Genomic DNA, 21,101 nt, shown 5'->3' on the forward strand with positions numbered 1-21,101 from the left:
GAACAATTAATAAGCGAGTTGTTAAATTAATACAGGAATTGAGATGTTACCACTACGATTATAATACTAAGCTACATATTGATAAAATAAAATATCAATCTAAGCTCGTCTAATTACTTTTAAAAGTCTACTTTATACAACTATTAAGTATGAAAAGTTTTGTTTGCTAACCTGACGGCTATGAAGAAAATCAAAAGATGAATTTTGCAGTTTACAATATTGCCTGTTCCATATATTGAGAACAGGATGTAGATTTTGCAACAGCTCTAAGCCTTAAAATTGTTTAGTTGTTATTTATATCTAAGCTAAGAGTTATAAAAAATCAGTGTACAAAAAACATTCAAAATGTTTTTAAATAGTAATTGCACTGAGCTAATATAAATATAGTTTTAGTCTAGTGAAACTAGTTTGTATATGAAAATAATAATATATTAAAATGTGTTTTTAATAATAAAATATTAAATTATTCATCATGTAATAAGCTCTTAGATTTGTTATAATATTAATATTTTAATGTAGGTTTACTAAGTTAAAAAAAACCTTATTTTAATTATTTATTTATGAATATTCAACTTTAGCTAAATTACATAGATGGAGGTGGTGGGGGTACAGGCAGCAATGGAGGTGGGGGTGGTACACCCATCATGGGGGCTCCAGGTGGTGGAGGCAATCTAATACCATGGTTTTCCCACATCTTTGGGGGAGGTGGAGGCATTCTTAATGGTTCCATTTTAAATGCAAATTGTAGGAAAAACTGTTTTGTATCCTTATTCCAATGAGTCCAAAACTTAGAATCATGTTTTTCTACTTCACGGCTAGGCACTTTAAAAGCTATTGTTTCATAAGGCTCAGCAGCAAAAAGCAGGTACTGCCATCTACGATCTGGTGGTTCAATTTTCTGCTCATAAGCCGACATGAAGCGATGTCTAGGCTGTACACCTTCTGCAATTTCTGAAATAATTATAATATATATTATTAAGTATTATTTATTCCTCTTATTACATAAAAACAGTGATGTATATATTTTTATTATATTGCATGTACCTGGATAATCAACTTGGAATAGCAAACTTTGCTGTCCATTTTCTGGGTCTTTTTGCTTAGTTACTCTATAACCAGGTCGACCAATTTTGACAAACTTTTTAGGTTCAATTCTAGGTTTCTCAGGGGCTAATTGTTGCGGAGCTTCTTTAGCTTCTTTGGCCGCTCTCCGAGCTAAGTTAGCTTGATGCTTTTTTCCTTGGGTGTGAGCCAAGTAACTGCCTTCATTATTGTGGAGTGTCAGACACAATTTGCATTCATATGAGCCTGAAAGAGGGTTGTAAATTAAAATACGATTATCATTTATTTTTTTAATCCAACGCTAAATAAATTTTAGCATATTAAAAACTTACCCAAATGATTTTTCATAAAATATGGGTCTTTATTTAAATCTATGGTTTCTAAAGCAAGTTGCCGCAACCTTTCGCGTCGATCGCGATTGCTTTCGGACCATGATGCTACACCTCCTCCACCAGTTTTACCGCCAGGGCGGTTTTGAAAATCCATGTTATATACGTTTTTTCATATGATTGTGAACAATAAATCGCGATTTATAAAAATCTACACTAAATATTTAAAATTTGTAAGATGTATGACTTGATGAGATGATCTATATCCAAAATTCCAAATAATCAAGCGAGACGCCTTTGGTAAGAACTTTTTAATAGGAAGTTTATAATTTATATACTCTTTGACGTCTTTGTCGACGATCATTGACATTTTACTTTTTTTAGATTAGTCAAAGGTAATAACTAATACAGCATCTGATATTTAAAAAATGTTTTATATGAAAGTGAGTCCCAAATTAAATATTATGTAAAATGAATTTCATTTTAAAAAATAAAAAATCAAAATCAAATCAACAGCCAATCGTTGTCCACTGCTGAACATAGGCCTCTCCCAAGGTGCGCCAAAGCTCCCTGTCCTCCGCCTTCCGCATCCAGTTGGTGCCCGCCACCTTCTTAAGGTCGTCGGTCCACCTGGCTGGAGGGCGCCCTACGCTGCGCTTGCCGATTCGCGGTCTCCACTCTAGGACTCGTCTGCTCCAACGGCCATCGGTCCTACGACATACGTGACCAGCCCACTGCCACTTCAGCCTGCTAATTTTGCAAGCTATGTCGGTGACTCCGGTTCTTTTCCGGATAATCTCATTTCTGATCTTATCCTTCAAAGATACTCCGAGCATAGCTCGCTCCATAGCACGCTGAGCGACTTTGAATTTGTGGACTAGTCCCGCAGTTAGTGTCCACGTTTCGGCACCGTATGTCATGGCAGGTAAGACGCATTGGTTGAAGACTTTCGTCTTCAAACATTGCGGTATAGACGACTTGAGGACTTGACGAAGGTTGCCAAATGCTGCCCATCCCAAGCGAATTCTTCGATCGGCTTCCTTCTCGAAGTTGTTCCTACCGACTTGTATTATCTGTCCTAGGTAGGTATATTCACTAACAACTTCGAGAGGTTTCCCCTCGACGTATATCGGTCCCGGCACGACATGCCTATTGAACATGACCTTGGTCTTGTCCAAGTTCATACCGAGACCGACACACCGGGAAGACTCGCCTAGGCTACGCAGCATTTCGGTGAGTTGTTCCAGCGACTCTGCTATGATGACGATATCGTCGGCAAATCGAAGGTGTGAGATGTACTCGCCGTTTACATTGACTCCATACATAGTCCAAAAAATAAAAATAAAAGTAAGCGTTCAATTATAAAGTTATGCCTTGAAAAAAAATAGACAGTAAACAAAGAGATACATGTAAAAAGAATTATTTTTAATATAATTCCCAACAAAGCATAAAAAATAAACATATTACAATGTAGTGTAAATATGAAACAGATTACTATTTATATAATAACATTAAAAAAACCTAAAAAAAAACAAAGATAATTAATTAGCACGTTTGTTTTGTAGTCTTCGTAATAGTAATAAACGCAAAAGCTTTCATTTTCGAAAAAAAAGTTTTAGAACGTGAGCATCTGTTAATGTCAAAATATAAATGACAGAACGTGTTGGCAATCTGTGGTTTAACATATTTAACCTCTTTTCTGTTGTCAAAATAGGCGAAAGGTAGTGTTTTATAGTGAAATTTGAAAAAATCTAAAATTATCATTTCAATCAGTGAAATACTGTAAAAACATTTGATTTTAAATTAATTATAATGTTATTCCTGCCATTAAAATATCAATATTTCACATTATTGTGTGCTAAAGAAGTTGAAATAACAGGTAATATAAAGGTTAACTTTTGGCTATAATATCATTAAAATGTTTTAGGTAGTGGGTCAAGATGTTGATGCCAAAACAGAATCGCGTTGCGATCTATGAATTCCTCTTTAAAGAGGGTGTTATGGTAGCGAAAAAGGATTACCATGCACCCAAGCATCCGGATCTTGAAAAGATTCCCAACCTTCAAGTTATTAAGGCAATGCAATCATTAAAATCTAGAGGTTATGTGAAGGAACAATTTGCGTGGAGGCATTTCTACTGGTAAGTACAGATTATTACTCTATTATGTGTTCATAAATCTATTTCTTTGCATCATTGTGAAAGAAAATGTTCAGTTTAAGAATTTAGTTTTCTAATTACATTATTATAAATTCATTGATAAATGGATGCCATGATTAATTAATTTTATTTATTAAAAAAACATTTTCGTATTGTGGAATTATCACTTAATGTTGATACATTTAAGACATAAGGTTTTTTAAAAAAATGTAACATAAGTTATCTATTGCCAAGTTGCTGTTAAGCAAACCTCAATAAATAACCACACACATTAATCTTAAATATGCTTAACATCTTTTTATTTCAAGACTCATTCATATTATAATAATTTCATTAATGCTTATTTTGATCAGAATTTGATATATTTTTATGTATGTTTACATGTTAAGACATTCCATAATTGTGATTGTGCCCTTAGCATTTTCAGAAAACACATAAATTACTATTATTAATAACAAGTTTAAGTAATGCATTGAACTATATCAATTTCAGTAAACTTAAACTATTTTTAAATGCAATGACAAAGATTGATAAATATTTATAGGTATCTTACAAATGAAGGTATTGAGTACCTAAGGATCTTCCTCCATCTGCCACCTGAAATTGTGCCAGCCACACTTAAGCGCTCAGTGCGTATTGAGACAGTGCGTCGTGGTGCTGTTGGCCGCTCCGATGCCCCAGCACGTTCTGCTGAAGACAGATCCATGTACCGTCGTGCACCTACAACACCGGATGCACCTCATGATAAGAAGGCTGATGTTGGCCCTGGCTCTGGCAGAGTTGAATTTGTAAGTAGTAGTGAATTTAATTATACACTATTTCTTAATAAGTTATCTCATTACATACAATTAAAGAAGAATAGTTTTAGAAGAATGAGAACCTGACTAATAGACAAACAAATTTTGGTGCTGACTGCTTTATAAATTTTCTTTTAATAAAACTATAAATATTATAATATGTAATGTTTAATTCATCAATAAAGATTACCTTTCAACACAATTTAATTGTAATGTTAACTATATTATATCTTAATTGTTCCAGAGAGGAGGATTTGGACGTGGCAGACCAGCCCCTTAATTAAGCTTAATAAAAAAATTATCCACACTTTGTTTATAATTTACAATTCCTATTTAATCAAATTTTCCTAAATTATGCTACCAGATAGCAACTACATTGTTTTATTATTTAATACACAATAGATTAATGATTAATGTTCAGTATGTTATTTACACTCATAAAATATATATTCTAATTTATTTTTATTTTTATAGAATAGGAAGGTGGATGAGCATATGGGCCATCTGATGGTAAGTGGTCACCAAACGCCCTTAGACATTGGCATTGTAAGAAATGTCAACCATCGCTTATAGCCAATATGCCACCAACCTTGGGAACTAAGATTTTATGTCCCTTGTGCCTGTAATTGCACTGGCTCACTCACCCTTCAAACCGGAACACAACAATATCAAGTACTGCTGTTTTGCGGTAGAATATCTGATGAGTGGGTGGTACCTACCCAGACGAGCTTGCACAAAGCCCTACCACCAGTATATATGTATATAGCATACTTATTTTTCAAAATACACTGGCCTCCAAAAAAATCGACCCACCTACATTTTTTGTAAAAAAGCTATCGTATGGTTTTAAACTACCACATATTTTTAAGATTGATAATGAAAAAATGCAATTGTAGGATTGTACAAAAACAGAAATAGTGCACAAAAAATAGGTTTTTAGGTAAATATGTGACAAAAAACGAAAACAAAATTTTACGCAATTTAATTTTTTTGTGTACAAAACGATTATGCCGTTTGTTTTTAAATTTGGGTGCCTAAATCTTACTTTAATAGGGAGTGTTTCCTCCTCTTGACCTAATCACTGCCTGCATACGCCTATTAAGTGACCTGATTAGCTTTTTAATGTCTTCCTGTGGGGTCCGTTGCCATTCTTCAGTTAGGGCAGCTTCCAGTTGATTCAGGGTTTCTGGAATTGGATTTCGTGCTCGAACCGTACGTTTTAGCTGGTCCCAGAGGTGCTCTATCGGGTTTAAGTCCGGACTATTGGCTGGCCACTGCATAACTGGAACTTCGACTTCCCTGAGATAGTCTTTAACAATTCTAGCGACGTGAGGTCGTGCGTTGTCTTTTTTTTTTTTTTATAATAGGAAGGCGGACGAGCATGTGGGCCACCTGATGGTAAGTGGTCACCAAACGCCCTTAGACATTGGCATTGTAAGAAATGTTAACCATCGCTTATACAGCCAATGCGCCACCAACCTTGGGAACTAAGATTTTATGTCCCTTGTGCCTGTAATTACACTGGCTCACTCACCCTTCAAACCGGAACACAACAATATTAAGTACTGCTGTTTTGCGGTAGAATATCTGATGAGTGGGTGGTACCTACCCAGACGAGCTTGCACAAAGCTCTACCACCAGTAAAATATAAGTGCATAAGTTGGAAATTATCCCCAATATATCCAGCGTAAGGCATCACATGAGGCTCCAGAATGTCCGTTATTTAAGTTTCAGCATTAACAGCACGATTACGGAAAAAACCAGCTCTGTGCGTCCCGTCAAAGAAATACCTCCCCAAAACATTGTAGAGCCTCCACCAAATCGGACTGTTTCTCGAATGCAACACTGAGAGTAGCGTTCTCCTGGCCTTCGCATGACGTTACGTCGTCCATCAGAGCCTACTAGAGACATTCGGCTTTCATCACTGAACAATACTGTCTCCCATTGGTCCAGTGTCCAATCGACGTGCTGCCTAGCAAATTGTAGTCTTGCTTGTCGATGGGATGCTGTGAGTTTTGGTCCTGTTGCTGGCTTGTGAGGGGTTAAGTTTTGCTCTCGAAGTCTTCTTCTTACAGTACTTTCACTCACAGACACTCTACGACTTTCTCGGAGTCTACCTTGAACGTCAACAGCCGAAAGATGTCAGTTTCTTAAAGACGTCAAACCAATAAAACGGTCATCGGTCGGGTTCGTGACACGCCCTCTGCCAGATCCTGGTCTCCGGCGATACTCCCCAGTCTCCAAGTAGCGTTTGTACACTCTTCGCACCGCTGAACTACTTAATTTTAGTGTTCTAGCCACATTTCGCTGACTTAACCCCTCATGAATAAGAGCTACGACTTGAGCAGCTTCTGCTTCAGTAGTATCCATTTTTTATGTTTAAACTTATTAAAATTATTGTTTCAACAAAGTTTCATACACTTAATCAATAATAAACATCGAACCGAGATGACTCCGCGTTAAGAACTGGAAATAAACTAACCATGCACTTTGTGCACAAAGTAACGTTTTCTTATCAATACTTTAAAAATATTCCAAATATCCTCAATAACACTTACAACTCCTCCAAATCAATATCAAGTGGGTAATAAAATGTTAAATGTATGTCCCATAAGTAAAACAATCCACCTAGGTCGTCGCATAGTTAAGATAACAACTTTGTAAGTAAAAAAATACGGGTGGGTCGATTTTTTTGGCGGCCAGTGTATAAAAACTATATAACTTGTCTGCTAACGAAAAGAAATAACATATAAAGTAATATTATTTATTTTAACAATACAAGAAGCAATATTTCAATATCATATTATAAACTCTTAAATAATCAAATTTAATGATATAAATCATATAATAATTCTGTATAACCGATTAAACAATTATGTAACATATTGAATTTGATAGGTTAAACATTCCATTTTTAGTTTACTAACCCTATTCGTTATTGTATTTATAATAACTCTTGAGACGAGAGTTCGGTATCGCCTATTGTCGTCTATAGAGACGACTCTGATTCCTCGACTTTTTTCGTTACCTGACGTTACAAAATTAGTCTCCAAAAAAACCTTTTAACGGAATCATATATGTAAGTCTTTTATGTATCCTGAAGGTTAATTCTATGTAAAGATTCAAACTACCACTTTGTAATCTTTCTATAATTAAATAACATTAGTGTCTGTAATTTGAAAATAAGTTTTTTTTTTCAAGTTATTTGCTAGTTACCTAAACAATCTTTATTTTTGTCTGTCTGTTTGTCCGGATATCTTCAAAACCGCTAAAAAATACAAATGCAAATAACTAAATTATTATAAGTATTCCAAGGTTTAACTTTTATTTCATGAAAATCGGTTGGGTCTAACAAAAGTTATAACAACTTTATGATATTTACATATCTTAGTATGTATATTACTATTTGAGGCTTATCATTACAAATAAACAAAATGGAAGTGTCTGTCTGTGATTTCAAAATAACTGAGGCAGTTTTTAAGTTAAAATGGCTATTTGCCATCATATCATTCATTCATTCATATCATTTTAATAATTTAAATATTTACGAGTATAATTCAAATAGGCATTATGTATGTTAAAATGTCAGATTTTGAAAGATTATCGTCATTAATTGAATTCCATGCTGGCGAAGCTGCGGGTTTTGCTAGTATAGATTATAATTTGTTGAATTATTGCGATATAAACAAAACGTTTTGTAAAACGAAACATAATTTATTCATTTAAACATTCTACAACGTGAAGTAGTGTTCACATGTTTTACATTTGACTGCTAAATAGCATTTACTTTTAATATGCTGGTTGTACTTTAGGGTTAGGAGGCCTAGGGAACTCTCCAAGTTTGTCAATGTAGTACTGATAGGCACGGTAGGGCTTCAATTCCCATGGAACTTGGTCTTCCATGTTTGTGAGGGTGACTCCAAGATCCTCTAGAGTGGGCATTCCTTTTACAAGAATGTCCGTAGTAGCTTCCTGTATAATAAAAAAAAGCATTACTTGTATTATAAATTGGAATGTTATTGTAGACAAAAGGTCTAATAAATTGAAATTGATATAAGCATATGGTTGGTATGTTTTATTTATATAACACTAATTTAATCAAAGCCTTTTATAAATTTACCTTTTCCAAGCTTTCCCAGCACAAGTTTCCAAATGGATAAGCTGGTGATATCATGTTAACCACCATAACCTTAAGGGGCAAAAGAGGGTCATATTTCATATCCACTACACGGAATCCTGAACTCTTATCTTTTCGCATTAATTCGTAGAACCAGATGACTAGGTCACGCAGCAGATAACGTTTAGGTCTGAAAAGAGCATGGTTATAGACAAAATAATGCTACATATTTTTGTAATAAAAGTACTAACTTTCAAAAAAATTGGTGAGTGTAATGTATGTGAATATTTGAATCAAATTTTATCTGATAATACAATCAATGATACTACTAATGTACTTAAATATAGAAAGTATTGTTTTATCTATTATATATATCAAATAGCTTTCATATTTTGTTAACAATTAAAATTTCATTTTTTTTCTTTCTTTTATTGTACTTACCCAACCGCTTGATATGTCATGCATCTGGTGTCTGGGTCACGGGCAGCATTGAGGATGGCCTGTGCCACATCATTGACATACACTGGTTGCTTAATAGTCGCTTCACCATTTTTATACAGTGACATTATATGGCTATGAATGCGCCAGATGGATGCAAAAGCTCTAAAAGGAGAAAAAAGTGTACACAATTGCATTTTTATGTGAACAATATCAATTTGTTTGAGAAATGTAAGCTTAATGAATGAGGAACAGAATTTGTATCCTTGGGATTTGAAAAAAATACATAAAAATTGAGACTAGCAATAATCTCTTTCAAAGTATACAGTAGGTATGTAAAGCAAACCCAATAGTGACACAGATTGATAAATAGATTAATGTTAATTTTAATTTATATCAACTAGTACCAGCCAGATAGGCAATGGCCCACTGATGGTAAGTGGTTACCTCCAGATGGAGTGTAAATCTGTATAGATAAACACATTTTCACTGTAATATTGACAATGCTTGCTACACTGTGACAATGTTAAAGAGATGTGAATGCTGTAAATACTAACTGCTGTAACTTTAAATGATAAATGCAAAAGTAAGTTTACTTGTTTGTTTGTTTCTTTTACTCCTAAACTACTCATACAATCATCATGCAAAATTCATATATATTGTCAGGGGTACAGAAATGGACAGCGAGCAAAGCTAATAATATATTAGTATATATAAAGTAATAAGACCTAAATACCTTAGGAATCTGTCTTCTGAACCATAGATATCAGAAGCTCTAAGAATTGTTGCAGTAGGAAACTCCTCTCTAACAGCACATTCACCCAAGTACTTGCTGATTTTAAACATGGATGGTTTCTTCATAACAAGAGGAGTTGGATGTTCCTCAGCATTTAAATAGGATAAATGGATAAATCTCTCTACTCCCATTTCTCTACTGATTCTGTAATGTTTTAAATTATTTTATACTTTAAATATTTATAATACAATGACCAAATGCTTAATAAAATCTAATCAAGGAATATTGTTTTTTTATTACCTTGCTAGACGCCTGGCTCCATCAACATGTACATCATTAAACTTAAAGTTTTTAGTCTCATAGTCTCGCCCAATTAGGTTAATCACAACATTGGAATAACGGACTGCTTTGGCAATGGATTCATCATCTTGTAAGTGAAATGGTGTGAATAAAACTTGACCAAGATCACCGCAAACTTTCAACCTTTGGACATCATAGAAGTCTCCTCTATAAGGCAATATCATCTGAAATTTGTGTTTTTATTTAAATTTAACTAAGTGTATATTTGTAAAAAGTTTTCTATCTATTATTTATACTAGATAATATCCTTAATATTAGGCGTATGCAAACAAATATTCTACTTAAATGAAAACACATTTTCGATCCTGTACAGATAAACAGAATGGAATGCACTTGTCAGTTTATAAATTTTTAAGCAATGTTTGCCTTTTTAACATATTTGTATTTATTTGACACAACAACAGTTAACGACACAACAATAATGACAAATAAGTAAATATAAATCTAGTTGCTCACTAAAGAAAGAATTACATAAACATTCACAACAGCAAAAATGAACATTAGATTGATCCAATATTAATGGTAAATAGACAAATGTATAATATAAGTAATTTAAATGCTAGCATCAAAAATATCTAGCACTGAAAATTTGGAGGCAAGGTGATTATAAGGTCCTTCAGACCGATTTCAGCTAAGGGGGCAATCTCAAGATAGATTAGCCAACTGCACAAGTGTGTGCGCAAACAAAGTGCAGTCTCTATACCCAAACTCTCATAATCTGATGGAACAGCAATCCGAAAGAGTTCAGATGCAGGACCAACGGTTTTACATGCTTTCTGAGGCACGAGAGTGTACACACTTTCAACTTACAAACTCCGGGCTGCTATTAAAAATTTGTGACAGAATGACCAATTATAATGATGAAATAATGCAACATGTGCATTATTACATATTATTTATATATTATATTATAAAATTGTTATACAGCCACTGACCTGGGTACCTGTTTTGCCAAGCTTGTTGCAAACATAACGACCAACAAACCCTGTACAGCCAAATACGGTCGCCACGACACCATTGAAGCTACTACGACCACCAGTTCCTCTCTTGTAAGAAGCCAAATTGAGTTTTCCATCGCTGCTATATTGCGCAGACTTGATGTAAACAATACTCATGTATCCATTTTTAGCTAGTAATCGGTTAAAATAATAACGAAATTAAGTTGTTTACGGTACTTATTTTATTGAAATTGTTCAAAACAGGCAATTTATTTTTATTGTATAGGAAAATGACAAATATAAGCTGCTAATTATGTAAGAGCTTTTTATATTTGATTATTATAGAAAAATGTATAATAGTGAGTCAACTTACGTATAATTTTAGTTGCCAAATGGCCTGTTAAAGCTACTGGAGCCATTTTCAGGCCTTTCCAAATTACCTTTATATGATAAGACCTTAACCTGGTCTTCTTTGATTCTGAAATAAGTTATTTTGTAGCTATCTTGAAAAGTCAAATTATTTTGTCAGTGTCAAAAAATCAGTGTCCCTAAATGTAGGCTATAAATTATTAATCTAAATTTCTTTGCATAAAATATATAAAATCGATTACAGTAGTAATAGAAAGCCGCTTAAAACAAAATTATGTCCGAATAATTTTAAACGTATAAACGTTTTAGATATAGTACCCATACCTGTAAAAACGTAAGCAAAGTAATTTCGGAATAATATTATTGACAATGTATTTTTAAGAGTTTTTTGAAAAAGTACATAATGTAATATCTTATTCTTACCTATTGTATAGCCTAAATGCTCAGAACCTATTTGATTTTAATTTAAATATAGTTAATAGTTTTAAAAAGCACAAGCGAATTACATTTTTTTTAAATAACTCCGATATATTGGTCGGGGTGATAAAAGGATTCAAAATGTCAAAGTAATATTTAATAAAATTGTAGTTTTATCAATCTTCTGATCCATATATTTCTTATTATAAGTGTTTTAAAATATGCCCTAACTAATATTATAAATGCGAAAATGAGTTTATTTGTTAGTTTTATAGTAGTTAAGAAGTAAAAGCTTAACGCATCAAATTTGCACTTATAATGCCAGGGATGCAGAAAAGTACGTACTAACAGGCTAACTACCCGTTATGTAACCTACATTACACACACATTCCCGTTAACTTTACTTAGAGTGTGTGCTAAATCCCTTGGGTTTCTTAATCATGCCTTGCAACTGCTGTCTGTATTTCAATTGTAATAAGTTATTGCAGTCAATAAAAAGCAATTGGGCAATGGGCCTGCTATAATCATAAATTTGACTTTTATCAGAAAATTCCGCAGAACTTTTAAATTCACGTTTCTTGATCATTGCTTTAATAGTTCAAATAGCTTTGTTGACTGGCTTTAAAAACCTTTCCTAGCAACATTTCCATTCAATTTCTCCTTATGTGCGATGGTGCCACATGTGGTGACATAAAATTATTATCTGTTTTCTTAAGAGTTGAAGGTTTATAACTTTAATATATGCAGGTTTTTACTCTAACTTTAAATTTAAATTAGCACGTCCTTCAAATTTTACCCTCTAGCTCCAGCAGAACCATCTAATTTTCGTAAATTTTGAGGGATACTTTTTATACACAAAAATACTTCTCCTTACCTCTACATAGCTTATAGTTTGAAGCTGCTCTGCGTAGACAGAGAAGTTTCTCTGTCTACGCTGCTCTGTCTTTTTTGAAATGTCAATAGTATGGGACCGGGACTGAGGGCACTCATGTCATGTCAATTGTCAATTGTCATATTTATCATTTGTAATTAAAATTGGTCGCTGTTTTCATTTGGACTAAGTAAAAGTTATAATCAGCTTCGAAACTAAGCGAATTAAATTAGTAAAAACAGTATTGCTAAATTATAATTATGAACGAAGACGAAATAACCGTTTTAAGCGGTAATAATTTCAGAGAAATCACGCAAATACTAGAGAATTTTTTAAAAGTTGTAAGTTTTCAATAGGTACTATAAATCTAAGTTATTACTAGTTTCAGATTATAAATTTAAAATATTTTCCAGAATGACAACGTGTTTTCGTTTCCTTTCCTATTGTCGAATAACAGACGTGTTTCGTTATGGGCAACGTTATTTCAACATCTTCAGTCAAAATCTTCAGAAAGTATTCATGTTCTGTGCTTAGCTACAATAAGGCTTTTAAGGTAATTTTCTTAATTCTAATATTAATACACTGCAGCGAAATAGTTGAAATCAGAATGTACAATGTTTATTTTAATTCCAATTTAGCCGAGATAAAACTGAACTTGAGAGTTTGATCTGCGAAAAATGGATCGTAACATTAATAGAAAAAGCAGGTTTGTTCAACTTCGTTGATCCAGAAGATACAATGGATGCTGATATGCCTGTTAAGGAAGTGGTTGTTGAGGCACTAAAATGTTTGTGCAACATAGCTTTCAACAGTGAAGTGGCACGGGCGTTGTGTGCACACACTAGTATAGCCCAGGGGCTAGTAGCAAGATTACGCTCCTATAAAGAAATATCCTTTAAAGATGAAATAATGCTGTTTGATATGAAATTGTTATTCATTTTGACAGCCTTAAGACAAGACATAAAGGCTAAAATAAAAAATGATTTACATGGAATGGATTACTTGATAAGCTGTTTGAATGAGCTTGTTGTTGAAGCAACAGAGCCTCAAATGGAGGTTGCTGGAGTTAGTGATGTGATTGAGGGGTCCCATAACTGTTATTTACAGGTAAAATTTTTTACTTAATAAACAATATGAGTGTATCAATAGAATATAAGAAACCATATTTTATTTCAATTTGAGTGCTATAATTACTATAATACTGGATTTTTTTATTTTATTTAGGAGAATCAACAAGCAATAATGTGTGAAATATTAAAGACTCAGTTCAACCTCATGTTGCATTCTGGTTCGGAGGAGCCAGTGAGTGAAGAAGATGAGGGAATGTACCTAAGACTAATGCCAGCATTAACTACGTTGCTATATGCTCATGTACCAACACAAGAGAAATTGATGGAGCTACACAGTAATATTGCTAACTTATTGACCAGGTAAGTAACAAAGTTAGAGTAATTAATTCAGACACTATAACTATATTATTGTACAATATCAGCCTGTGAATGTCTCACTACTGGGCTTCCTCTCCTCTTTTGAGGAGAAGGTTTGGTCTTTATTCCACTACCCTGCTCCAATATCAGTCGGTGGAATACACATGTGGGAGAATTTCAGTGAAATTAGACACATGCAGGGTTCCTCCCTATGTTTTCCTTCACATCGAGTATGAGATGAATTATTGTCACAAATTAAGCACATGCTTGCCTGGGCTTGAATCCATGATTATCGGGTAAGATTCACACATTCATACCACTGGGCCATTTCGGCTCTTTGTTATTGTATTTATTTTAAATATAAATAATTATTAATGATCAACCTTCATACTTAATAGGGATGCTATGGAGCTCCATAACAGTAACCGAAACCATTGATATATCTGAAATAAAAATTGACCTGAAACCGAAACTAAATCTGATAAAAAAATGTATATTATTAGTTAGTATTATTTTGTTTTTACATACAGTATTATCTACTTAAAAAGATTAACTACATTAATCTGTTTTAAGGCTATTAAGGCTTGATTATTGTTGTTTGTTTTTTCTATGATTGTAATAAAATATACTAACTTACAAATAAGGTCAAATTGTTACCTTGTGATTTGTATTTTCCTTTTACAATTCTTAAATAATCTATTCAATAATCTAATTAATAACCAAATTTCAGATATAGCTATGGATATTCCATAACTATATGAAATTGGTAAAATATCAATATCAAGATTTGAAATTTCATATTTCCTACCAATTAACATCTCTGTTACTAATAATAATATAGTATAGTATAGTAAATGATAAGGCTTTTTTATTATTCTCTAGTATTCCACCGGTTTTCTATCAGTATTTGACCCCGGAGTTGAATGATGGGGAAACAGCACAAAACATATATGATGGCAGGAACATGGATGCTTTACAAGCCTTGCTTCAGCTTTTGCAATATAGACTCTCAATAACCACAGTAAGTTTGTTTTAAATAGACCGAGAATTTTATTATTACTGGATACTGTTTTTTTTAAATACAAAATATATATGTTATAATATTAAATAAATATATAGATAAAGAAAATTATATTTAAGGGAAATCTGCAAAATGACTAAAACCCTTTTTTTTCATTAATTATAATTTATGTTTTTTAATATATTGAAAAACTATTGTTATATTATTTCAGGGTACTAAAAATCAGTATGAAAATCTGTCCCCAATATTGACGGTTTTGAACAAGAGCGCCCGCGGTTGTCGAGCTCAAAGGAAGTATTTAAGGCTAGTTGTGTTGCCACCCTTGCGAGATGTCTCTAGACCGCCTGAGAAAGGGCACACACTTCGTAATCAGCTGTGCAGGCTTCTTACTACCCCTGTGACATCTGTTAGGGATCTGGTCGCCGAGTTTCTATTCATTCTGTGCAAAGAGAAAGGTGAGCGTTATATATATTTATATATTCCTTCAATATATTTTTTTTATTCATTAGAACTAGAACCTAGTTCTGGCTTTATTTGTTAGTTCATGAATGGAAATTGAATTTAAAGAATATGTTAAGCATATCTGAACGCGTATTTATTATGATATACGTGTCTCATGTCGATTTTTATTCTAGGGTAGCTAGTTTTTTATAATAATAATTAATTGGTTATAGTTAGTCTAGGAATAAAGCACCACTGAATATTCATGTGCTTAATTCGTGTTTATAATTCATCTCGTGCTTGACGGTGAAGGAAAACATCGTGAGGAAACCTGCATGTGTCTAATTTCATTGAAATTCTGCCACATGTGTATTCTACCAACCCGCATTGGAGCAGCGTGGTGGAATAAGCTCCACACCTTCTCAAAATGGAGAGGAGGCCTTAGCCCAGCAGTGGAACATTAACAGGCTGTTACTGTAGTTTAGTGGCTCGTCAAACCCGAGATAGCACCACTGACTTCTCATATGTTTCATTTGTGTTTATAATTCACTTCTGAGGCCAGATGATTCAAATAGATTAGCCAAAATATATTGACAAAACTTTCATCGGTCAATATCAAATATAAATATATTAAAGTTGTGGTCCGGTGCCAGATCTCGTTCCAGAATTGGACTCAGATTTGAGACTGTAAGACTGATCTTTACTGGACTTAACTATAATATCTCCTGCGAAATTCGGTTAGCAGAACTATATTTCTACATATAACAATATACTTTTTTGTTTCAGTGGGTCGTATGGTCAAGTATACTGGATTCGGCAACGCAGCCGGTCACTTAGCACAAAAGGGTTTGATGGGCAGCAGCCGCGGGCCCGTGCTGTACTCTTCGAGCAGTGAGGACTCGGATACGGAAGAGTATTTGGAAGCACAACCTCGCATCGACCCAGTCGTGGGATGCACAAGACCGCCCCGGTCGAACCCGTTCGAGGGCATGACCGACGAGCAGGTTAACATTCTTTTGATTCTAATGTGCGATTATTTATGATTTTTTTCTTATATAGTAAACAGATTAGGAACGGTAAGGGATCGGCGCCACCTAAAGATATTGGCGTTGTAAGAAATATAATCACAATACGCCACCAACCTTGGGAACGAAGATGCATATTGAAGATAGATATCGAGAACTATAGGCACAAGGGACATACCCTTGTGCCTGTAGTTACACTGGCTCACTCACCTTTCCTTTCTTTAAACTCAACGGAACGCAACAATACTATGCATTGCTGTTTAGCGCTAGAGAATCTGATGAGAATCTGAGTGGGTGGTATCTACCCAGAAGAGCTTGCAGTTGAGTATTGCACTAGCTCACTTATCGTTTGGCGATATTGGTAACTGGTTAGGTGGCCAGACGGTCTTACACAAAGATCTGCCATGTTTCATAATTGAATTATTCTGGACGGATCTGAATATATTTCTATTTATATTACGTATTCGTATTAGTATAAGTAGTTAAGTAGAACGCTATTCCACTTTACTTATATTCCTACCTTATTATTAATTGAAATTAATTAGTTTTTTCATAAATCCGTAATAAACAATATAGTTATTTTATTAGATCTCGACCAATGATGTCATGTTAACTTAAAATCCAAGGTGTTTTCTATCTTTACTTCTTCTACCACTTCTTCCAGGATTCGATTTTCTTTTCAATGACGTATTTACCAAATTTAGGGGGCTTTATTGCCTTAGTCACCACGCTTGGCGGACGGGTTGGTGACCGCAGTAGCTGGAAATCTTTCGCTGATAGCTATAATAATCTAATCTAGTGCTGCGCACTATCAGGATTTGCATTTTCGGATTCCAGAATTTGTGTGGTTATACCGCCACGATATCGATCGCCAGAGCGTAGGTCGTTGATCAGCAGGATGCACCACGGGCAGGTAAGGTTGACGGTAGGGAGTCTAAGATCGCTGTCGACTCCCCTTACATCCCTTACATCCTAAATGATCGGGATGGTTGGCGTTCTATGGGGGAGGCTTTCGTCCAGCAGTGAACGGCGATAAGCTGATATATATAGATTTACCAAATACTTTTCATTTTCTATTCAGCGACTGATCTTATACGTCCAGTGAAAAAAATATAGAAATACGACCCTTTGTGTCGTTTAGTGTTTGGTGTTATAGTGGGAAAAGCAATTTAATTAATGTTGTAACCCAAAATTACCAAGTAGCAGATATTTGCATGAAAGTTTCACATCGTTGCCTAGAATTCAATAATGATAATCTATGTAGTTACGTTCAAACCTCACAAACGCTAACCGCAAGGGGATTTCATTGGATCTGCGGCTAACTAATGTAAACTTATACAAATGTATTACAGGTATTTTCGTTTCCGTTAAAAAACCACATTTATCATTATTACAAATACATCTAAATCTATATGTTTTTTTTTTTAAGTTTATATCCTCATTGTTTTAATAGATGAATAATTTATCATAATATCTCTAATCTCTAGTTAGAACTGTGGTACTTAATTTTTAGTAGTAGTAATAGAAGCGCATAACCGTCAGCTGTAAGCGCTGGTCCTGTTCTGGCCAATGACTATTAATCGCATTTATAATATCAGAAAGGATTAAGATGCACAACCATAACATCATTATAGTAGGTGAACGTAGAAGATGATGACAAAATCCTTTATTTCATTTTTTCTTCATAGTCACAATTTTCCTTAAGATTATGTGCCTTTATCGTTGATCTAATATAAATGATCGTTATAACTTTTAGAAAGAATGCGAGGCGATGAAGCTGGTGAACCTGTTCGACAAGATGCTGTCGGACGGCGCGGTGAAGCCGGCGCGCATCGGGCCCGACGGCCGCCCGCAGCCCCTCGACCACGTGCTCGAGATGCGCGAGTGCCCCCCCAACCGCCCGCAGTCCTAACTACATTCGACGACTCCAGACAAGTCTCAGCACTGACAGCAATATATTCCGTATATTATCTATGCTCATATTAAAACCTGATTGTTCGCGTAGCGTATCCGTACAAGCACGACCTGGTACACACAGGACATTTTTCTTCTCTGTCTCTGACTGTGGTGTCTGCTGGTCTCGGCGCAGTTAGTATGAGAAAAGCAGAGAAAAATTAATATAATTTGTCCGATTTATTTATGATTAAATCTTGATACGGTTGTATCAAGTGTAGCTGTAAGTAACGAGGAGATATTTGCTGATAACTCTCCATGTATTTTACGTGCATTATTTAATGACCCAATTTTTTTGAAAGGCTTTTATACTAGTGTATCCTTACAATGGCGCCTATGAACATTCTATCAGCCATCTAGCGGTAGATATGTGTATTAGAATTACTACTGAAAATTTAGTGTGCCTGCCACAGTACGTAGTGGATACGCTACGCGCTGGTAAACATGAGTCGACCTTTACACTTCGAGCATTCTAGAAGACATATTCTGTTTTATTATAATTATAAACTACAATTTTATCGATATCACGTTATAATGTGTGACAATTAAAAAAAGTATGTATCATCTTTATAGTAATGAGTATATTATTTGAATGACTGGATTATACTTTGTGTTCTCGGATGATAATATGAAATAATTTTGTGTGTAATTTGAGTACCTACAGATTTGGTACGGATATGTTTATTTATGATGTTATTAGTTGATGTTGGGGTTGTAATGTTATTTTTTTATTCAACACGGACGAAATATTGAGTAAAAGTAACACTCAACTCATTATATATAAATAAATAATGTGCAATTGTGTTAGCATTACGTACAAACTTTTTTATTTAATCTTCCAATCGTTTTTAAATGTTTTTTTTTTCAGTGATAAATATATATAATAACCGTAAAAGAGAATGTTAATATCTCTTTATTGTCTATGACACAAAAATACATTTTAATATAGTTAATATTATTTCTATTTCACTCAATAACTTTGTATAAGTAGTAAATATTTCTTTCGTGTATATCATATAATATGTACTTCTAATTAATAAAGTGACGGGCTGTTATTGTGTATATTTTAAATCGATTTATATTCAATTCAATTTTAAATTCATAACGATTCTTTATCAATTATAGCAAAATAAAAATTAAGATTAAATAAAATTCGTCGCATTGCATAGTGTAGTCGCTGTTTAGTGTTTGTCTTTATGCACTTTGAAATAGAATAGGCCAAAGTTATATTTTATTTATAAGATTTTCTAGTTATGTCTAGTCAGTATAATTATTTACTTATATTATTATATTTTCTTGCATAGTATATGCATTGTTTATTATATAAATAAAATTGTAACTTTTAAATATAACTAGATTTTGATCTAGAACTACATATATTAGTGGAATTACGAAACTAGATGATATTTTCAAAAATGTTTTATTCAATTTAGATGTATCGTTTTATATCTCTTAAATTTAAATATAAGAATAGCTAAGTATATGCTTAAAACAAAAAGTTTTAGTAAAATTTTTGATTATTAAACGTTCTTTCTAAGCTTTAAGTATTTTAAAATAAATATTTAAATTAACAGAAAATGGTTGTTTTTATTTACAATATCTCAGAATTTTATATATTTGGCATATGTATTGTTACACACATAGTATCTGTGTATGTGTAGGTGAAGTACACATAACACATTTTAGACCTATGAATGAAGTACACATTCATTCATAGGCCTAAAATGTAGTATGTGAATTTCTAAAATTAATCTTAACAAATTTTGCCGCCTAGGCCTGGTCCTTTTCGGCCTATAAGGAAATCCTCTGTGTACAATATTCTATTCTATATTTCGACGTAAGTTTGAAGTTAATTTCTTCAGTAAATAAAAAAAAGAGTGTGTTGTATTATAAATCTTAAATTATCAGTAATTATATAGAAAAAATAATAAAAAATATTTATTTCTTTAAACGAACAAAGTTGTAATCGCCTTATTCATGCAGCCAATCTAATTAAAACACATTAACTTCAAATCAGAAAATTGTTTTTCAAAATACAGTTTCTATAATATTAATTCTTTTTTTAATATTTATTCTATTTAACATACCTATTGCGCCGAGTATTCAATAAAGTTACATATTAAATGAACGCGTTAATTCAACCCTTAGCATTCAAGATTCGTTCATACATTCGCATTTCACAGTTCAGCCCCGCAACTTGCGAAGGGCGGGCGGCTTTACGAGCGTGTTTCTTGAAAAGCAATAAATCGCGATGATTTATTTAAAATAACTCCAATAAAACTCAATACAATAGTAATTCTACTAAATATCAATTAATGAATTATATTATGTAAAAAAAAATGTGAACTATATAATAAGTAGGTTAGTGACCTTTCTTTGTTTAGGCTAGCGTTTCGGCCCTTTGTTTGTCGAGTAGGATTACATACTTATTAAATTTCAATATGGTATACAGCCGTGTCAAGATGGATTTATAACGGTATAACGGGTCTTGCTATATTTGTTGAAGGAAATAAATTATTTTTTAGATAATTTATTTGATTTTTGGTTCTGTATTATTTTTTCACATATAATTAGGTTGACTCTACATGTTAAAAGAATATCTATTCACAATTCAATTTGCGTCAAAAAAGTTGTATTTAAAA

At 33.4% G+C, this 21,101-nt stretch overlaps 4 protein-coding genes across 5 annotated transcripts; 2 read left to right on the plus strand and 2 right to left on the minus strand.

Annotated features, from left to right (window-relative positions):
• Positions 1 to 541: 541 nt before the first annotated feature.
• On the minus strand, positions 542 to 1,712 carry LOC126781784 (splicing factor 3A subunit 2). Its single transcript, XM_050506814.1, has 3 exons — positions 1,395 to 1,712; positions 1,045 to 1,308; positions 542 to 951 (listed from the first exon to the last, which is right to left on the minus strand). Exons 1-3 carry the CDS (start codon positions 1,546 to 1,548, stop codon positions 584 to 586), a joined length of 786 nt encoding a protein of 261 aa, XP_050362771.1. The 5' UTR covers positions 1,549 to 1,712; the 3' UTR covers positions 542 to 583.
• Positions 1,713 to 2,995: 1,283 nt separating this feature from the next.
• Positions 2,996 to 4,653, plus strand: LOC126781785 (40S ribosomal protein S10). The gene is made up of 4 exons (XM_050506816.1): positions 2,996 to 3,112; positions 3,319 to 3,531; positions 4,094 to 4,337; positions 4,591 to 4,653. The coding sequence occupies exons 2-4, from the start codon at positions 3,332 to 3,334 to the stop codon at positions 4,624 to 4,626; spliced, it is 480 nt and encodes a 159-aa protein (XP_050362773.1). The 5' UTR covers positions 2,996 to 3,112; positions 3,319 to 3,331; the 3' UTR covers positions 4,627 to 4,653.
• Positions 4,654 to 8,039: 3,386 nt separating this feature from the next.
• LOC126781783 (NADH dehydrogenase [ubiquinone] 1 alpha subcomplex subunit 9, mitochondrial) lies at positions 8,040 to 11,457 on the minus strand. Its single transcript, XM_050506813.1, has 7 exons — positions 11,309 to 11,457; positions 10,933 to 11,126; positions 9,938 to 10,161; positions 9,638 to 9,841; positions 8,905 to 9,066; positions 8,467 to 8,653; positions 8,040 to 8,318 (listed from the first exon to the last, which is right to left on the minus strand). The coding sequence occupies exons 1-7, from the start codon at positions 11,352 to 11,354 to the stop codon at positions 8,136 to 8,138; spliced, it is 1,200 nt and encodes a 399-aa protein (XP_050362770.1). The 5' UTR covers positions 11,355 to 11,457; the 3' UTR covers positions 8,040 to 8,135.
• A 1,241-nt stretch (positions 11,458 to 12,698) lies between these two features.
• On the plus strand, positions 12,699 to 19,937 carry LOC126781781 (synembryn-A). 2 transcript variants are annotated; one of them, XM_050506811.1, is made up of 8 exons: positions 12,699 to 12,933; positions 13,006 to 13,145; positions 13,231 to 13,699; positions 13,817 to 14,022; positions 14,902 to 15,040; positions 15,252 to 15,495; positions 16,268 to 16,485; positions 18,263 to 19,937. In XM_050506811.1, exons 1-8 carry the CDS (start codon positions 12,853 to 12,855, stop codon positions 18,416 to 18,418), a joined length of 1,653 nt encoding a protein of 550 aa, XP_050362768.1. In that variant the 5' UTR covers positions 12,699 to 12,852; the 3' UTR covers positions 18,419 to 19,937. The 2 variants fall into 2 exon arrangements, with proteins under 2 accessions (XP_050362768.1, XP_050362769.1); XM_050506812.1 differs by having other exon boundaries at positions 15,267 to 15,495.
• Positions 19,938 to 21,101: the final 1,164 nt, after the last annotated feature.

This window comes from Nymphalis io, chromosome 4, assembly GCF_905147045.1.
Source record: "Nymphalis io chromosome 4, ilAglIoxx1.1, whole genome shotgun sequence".
Classification (NCBI taxonomy): domain Eukaryota; kingdom Metazoa; phylum Arthropoda; class Insecta; order Lepidoptera; family Nymphalidae; genus Nymphalis; species Nymphalis io.

Bases quoted from the DNA above. Each gene is read 5' to 3' on its own strand.
- LOC126781785 (XM_050506816.1), top strand. From the start codon at position 3,332: ATGTTGATGCCAAAACAGAATCGCGTTGCGATCTATGAATTCCTCTTT. The intron at 3,532-4,093 runs GTAAGTACAGAT...AAATATTTATAG, and splicing joins GCGTGGAGGCATTTCTACTG to GTATCTTACAAATGAAGGTA. The intron at 4,338-4,590 runs GTAAGTAGTAGT...TAATTGTTCCAG, and splicing joins GCTCTGGCAGAGTTGAATTT to AGAGGAGGATTTGGACGTGG.
- LOC126781781 (XM_050506811.1), top strand. From the start codon at position 12,853: ATGAACGAAGACGAAATAACCGTTTTAAGCGGTAATAATTTCAGAGAA. The intron at 12,934-13,005 runs GTAAGTTTTCAA...AATATTTTCCAG, and splicing joins TAGAGAATTTTTTAAAAGTT to AATGACAACGTGTTTTCGTT. The intron at 13,146-13,230 runs GTAATTTTCTTA...ATTCCAATTTAG, and splicing joins GCTACAATAAGGCTTTTAAG to CCGAGATAAAACTGAACTTG.
- LOC126781783 (XM_050506813.1), bottom strand. From the start codon at position 11,354: ATGGCTCCAGTAGCTTTAACAGGCCATTTGGCAACTAAAATTATAC. The intron at 11,127-11,308 runs GTAAGTTGACTC...ACCGATTACTAG, and splicing joins TTTGGCAACTAAAATTATAC to CTAAAAATGGATACATGAGT. The intron at 10,162-10,932 runs GTCAGTGGCTGT...CACAAATTTCAG, and splicing joins TTGGCAAAACAGGTACCCAG to ATGATATTGCCTTATAGAGG.
- LOC126781784 (XM_050506814.1), bottom strand. From the start codon at position 1,548: ATGGATTTTCAAAACCGCCCTGGCGGTAAAACTGGTGGAGGAGGTGTA. The intron at 1,309-1,394 runs GTAAGTTTTTAA...ACCCTCTTTCAG, and splicing joins TTTTATGAAAAATCATTTGG to GCTCATATGAATGCAAATTG. The intron at 952-1,044 runs GTACATGCAATA...TAATTATTTCAG, and splicing joins ATTCCAAGTTGATTATCCAG to AAATTGCAGAAGGTGTACAG.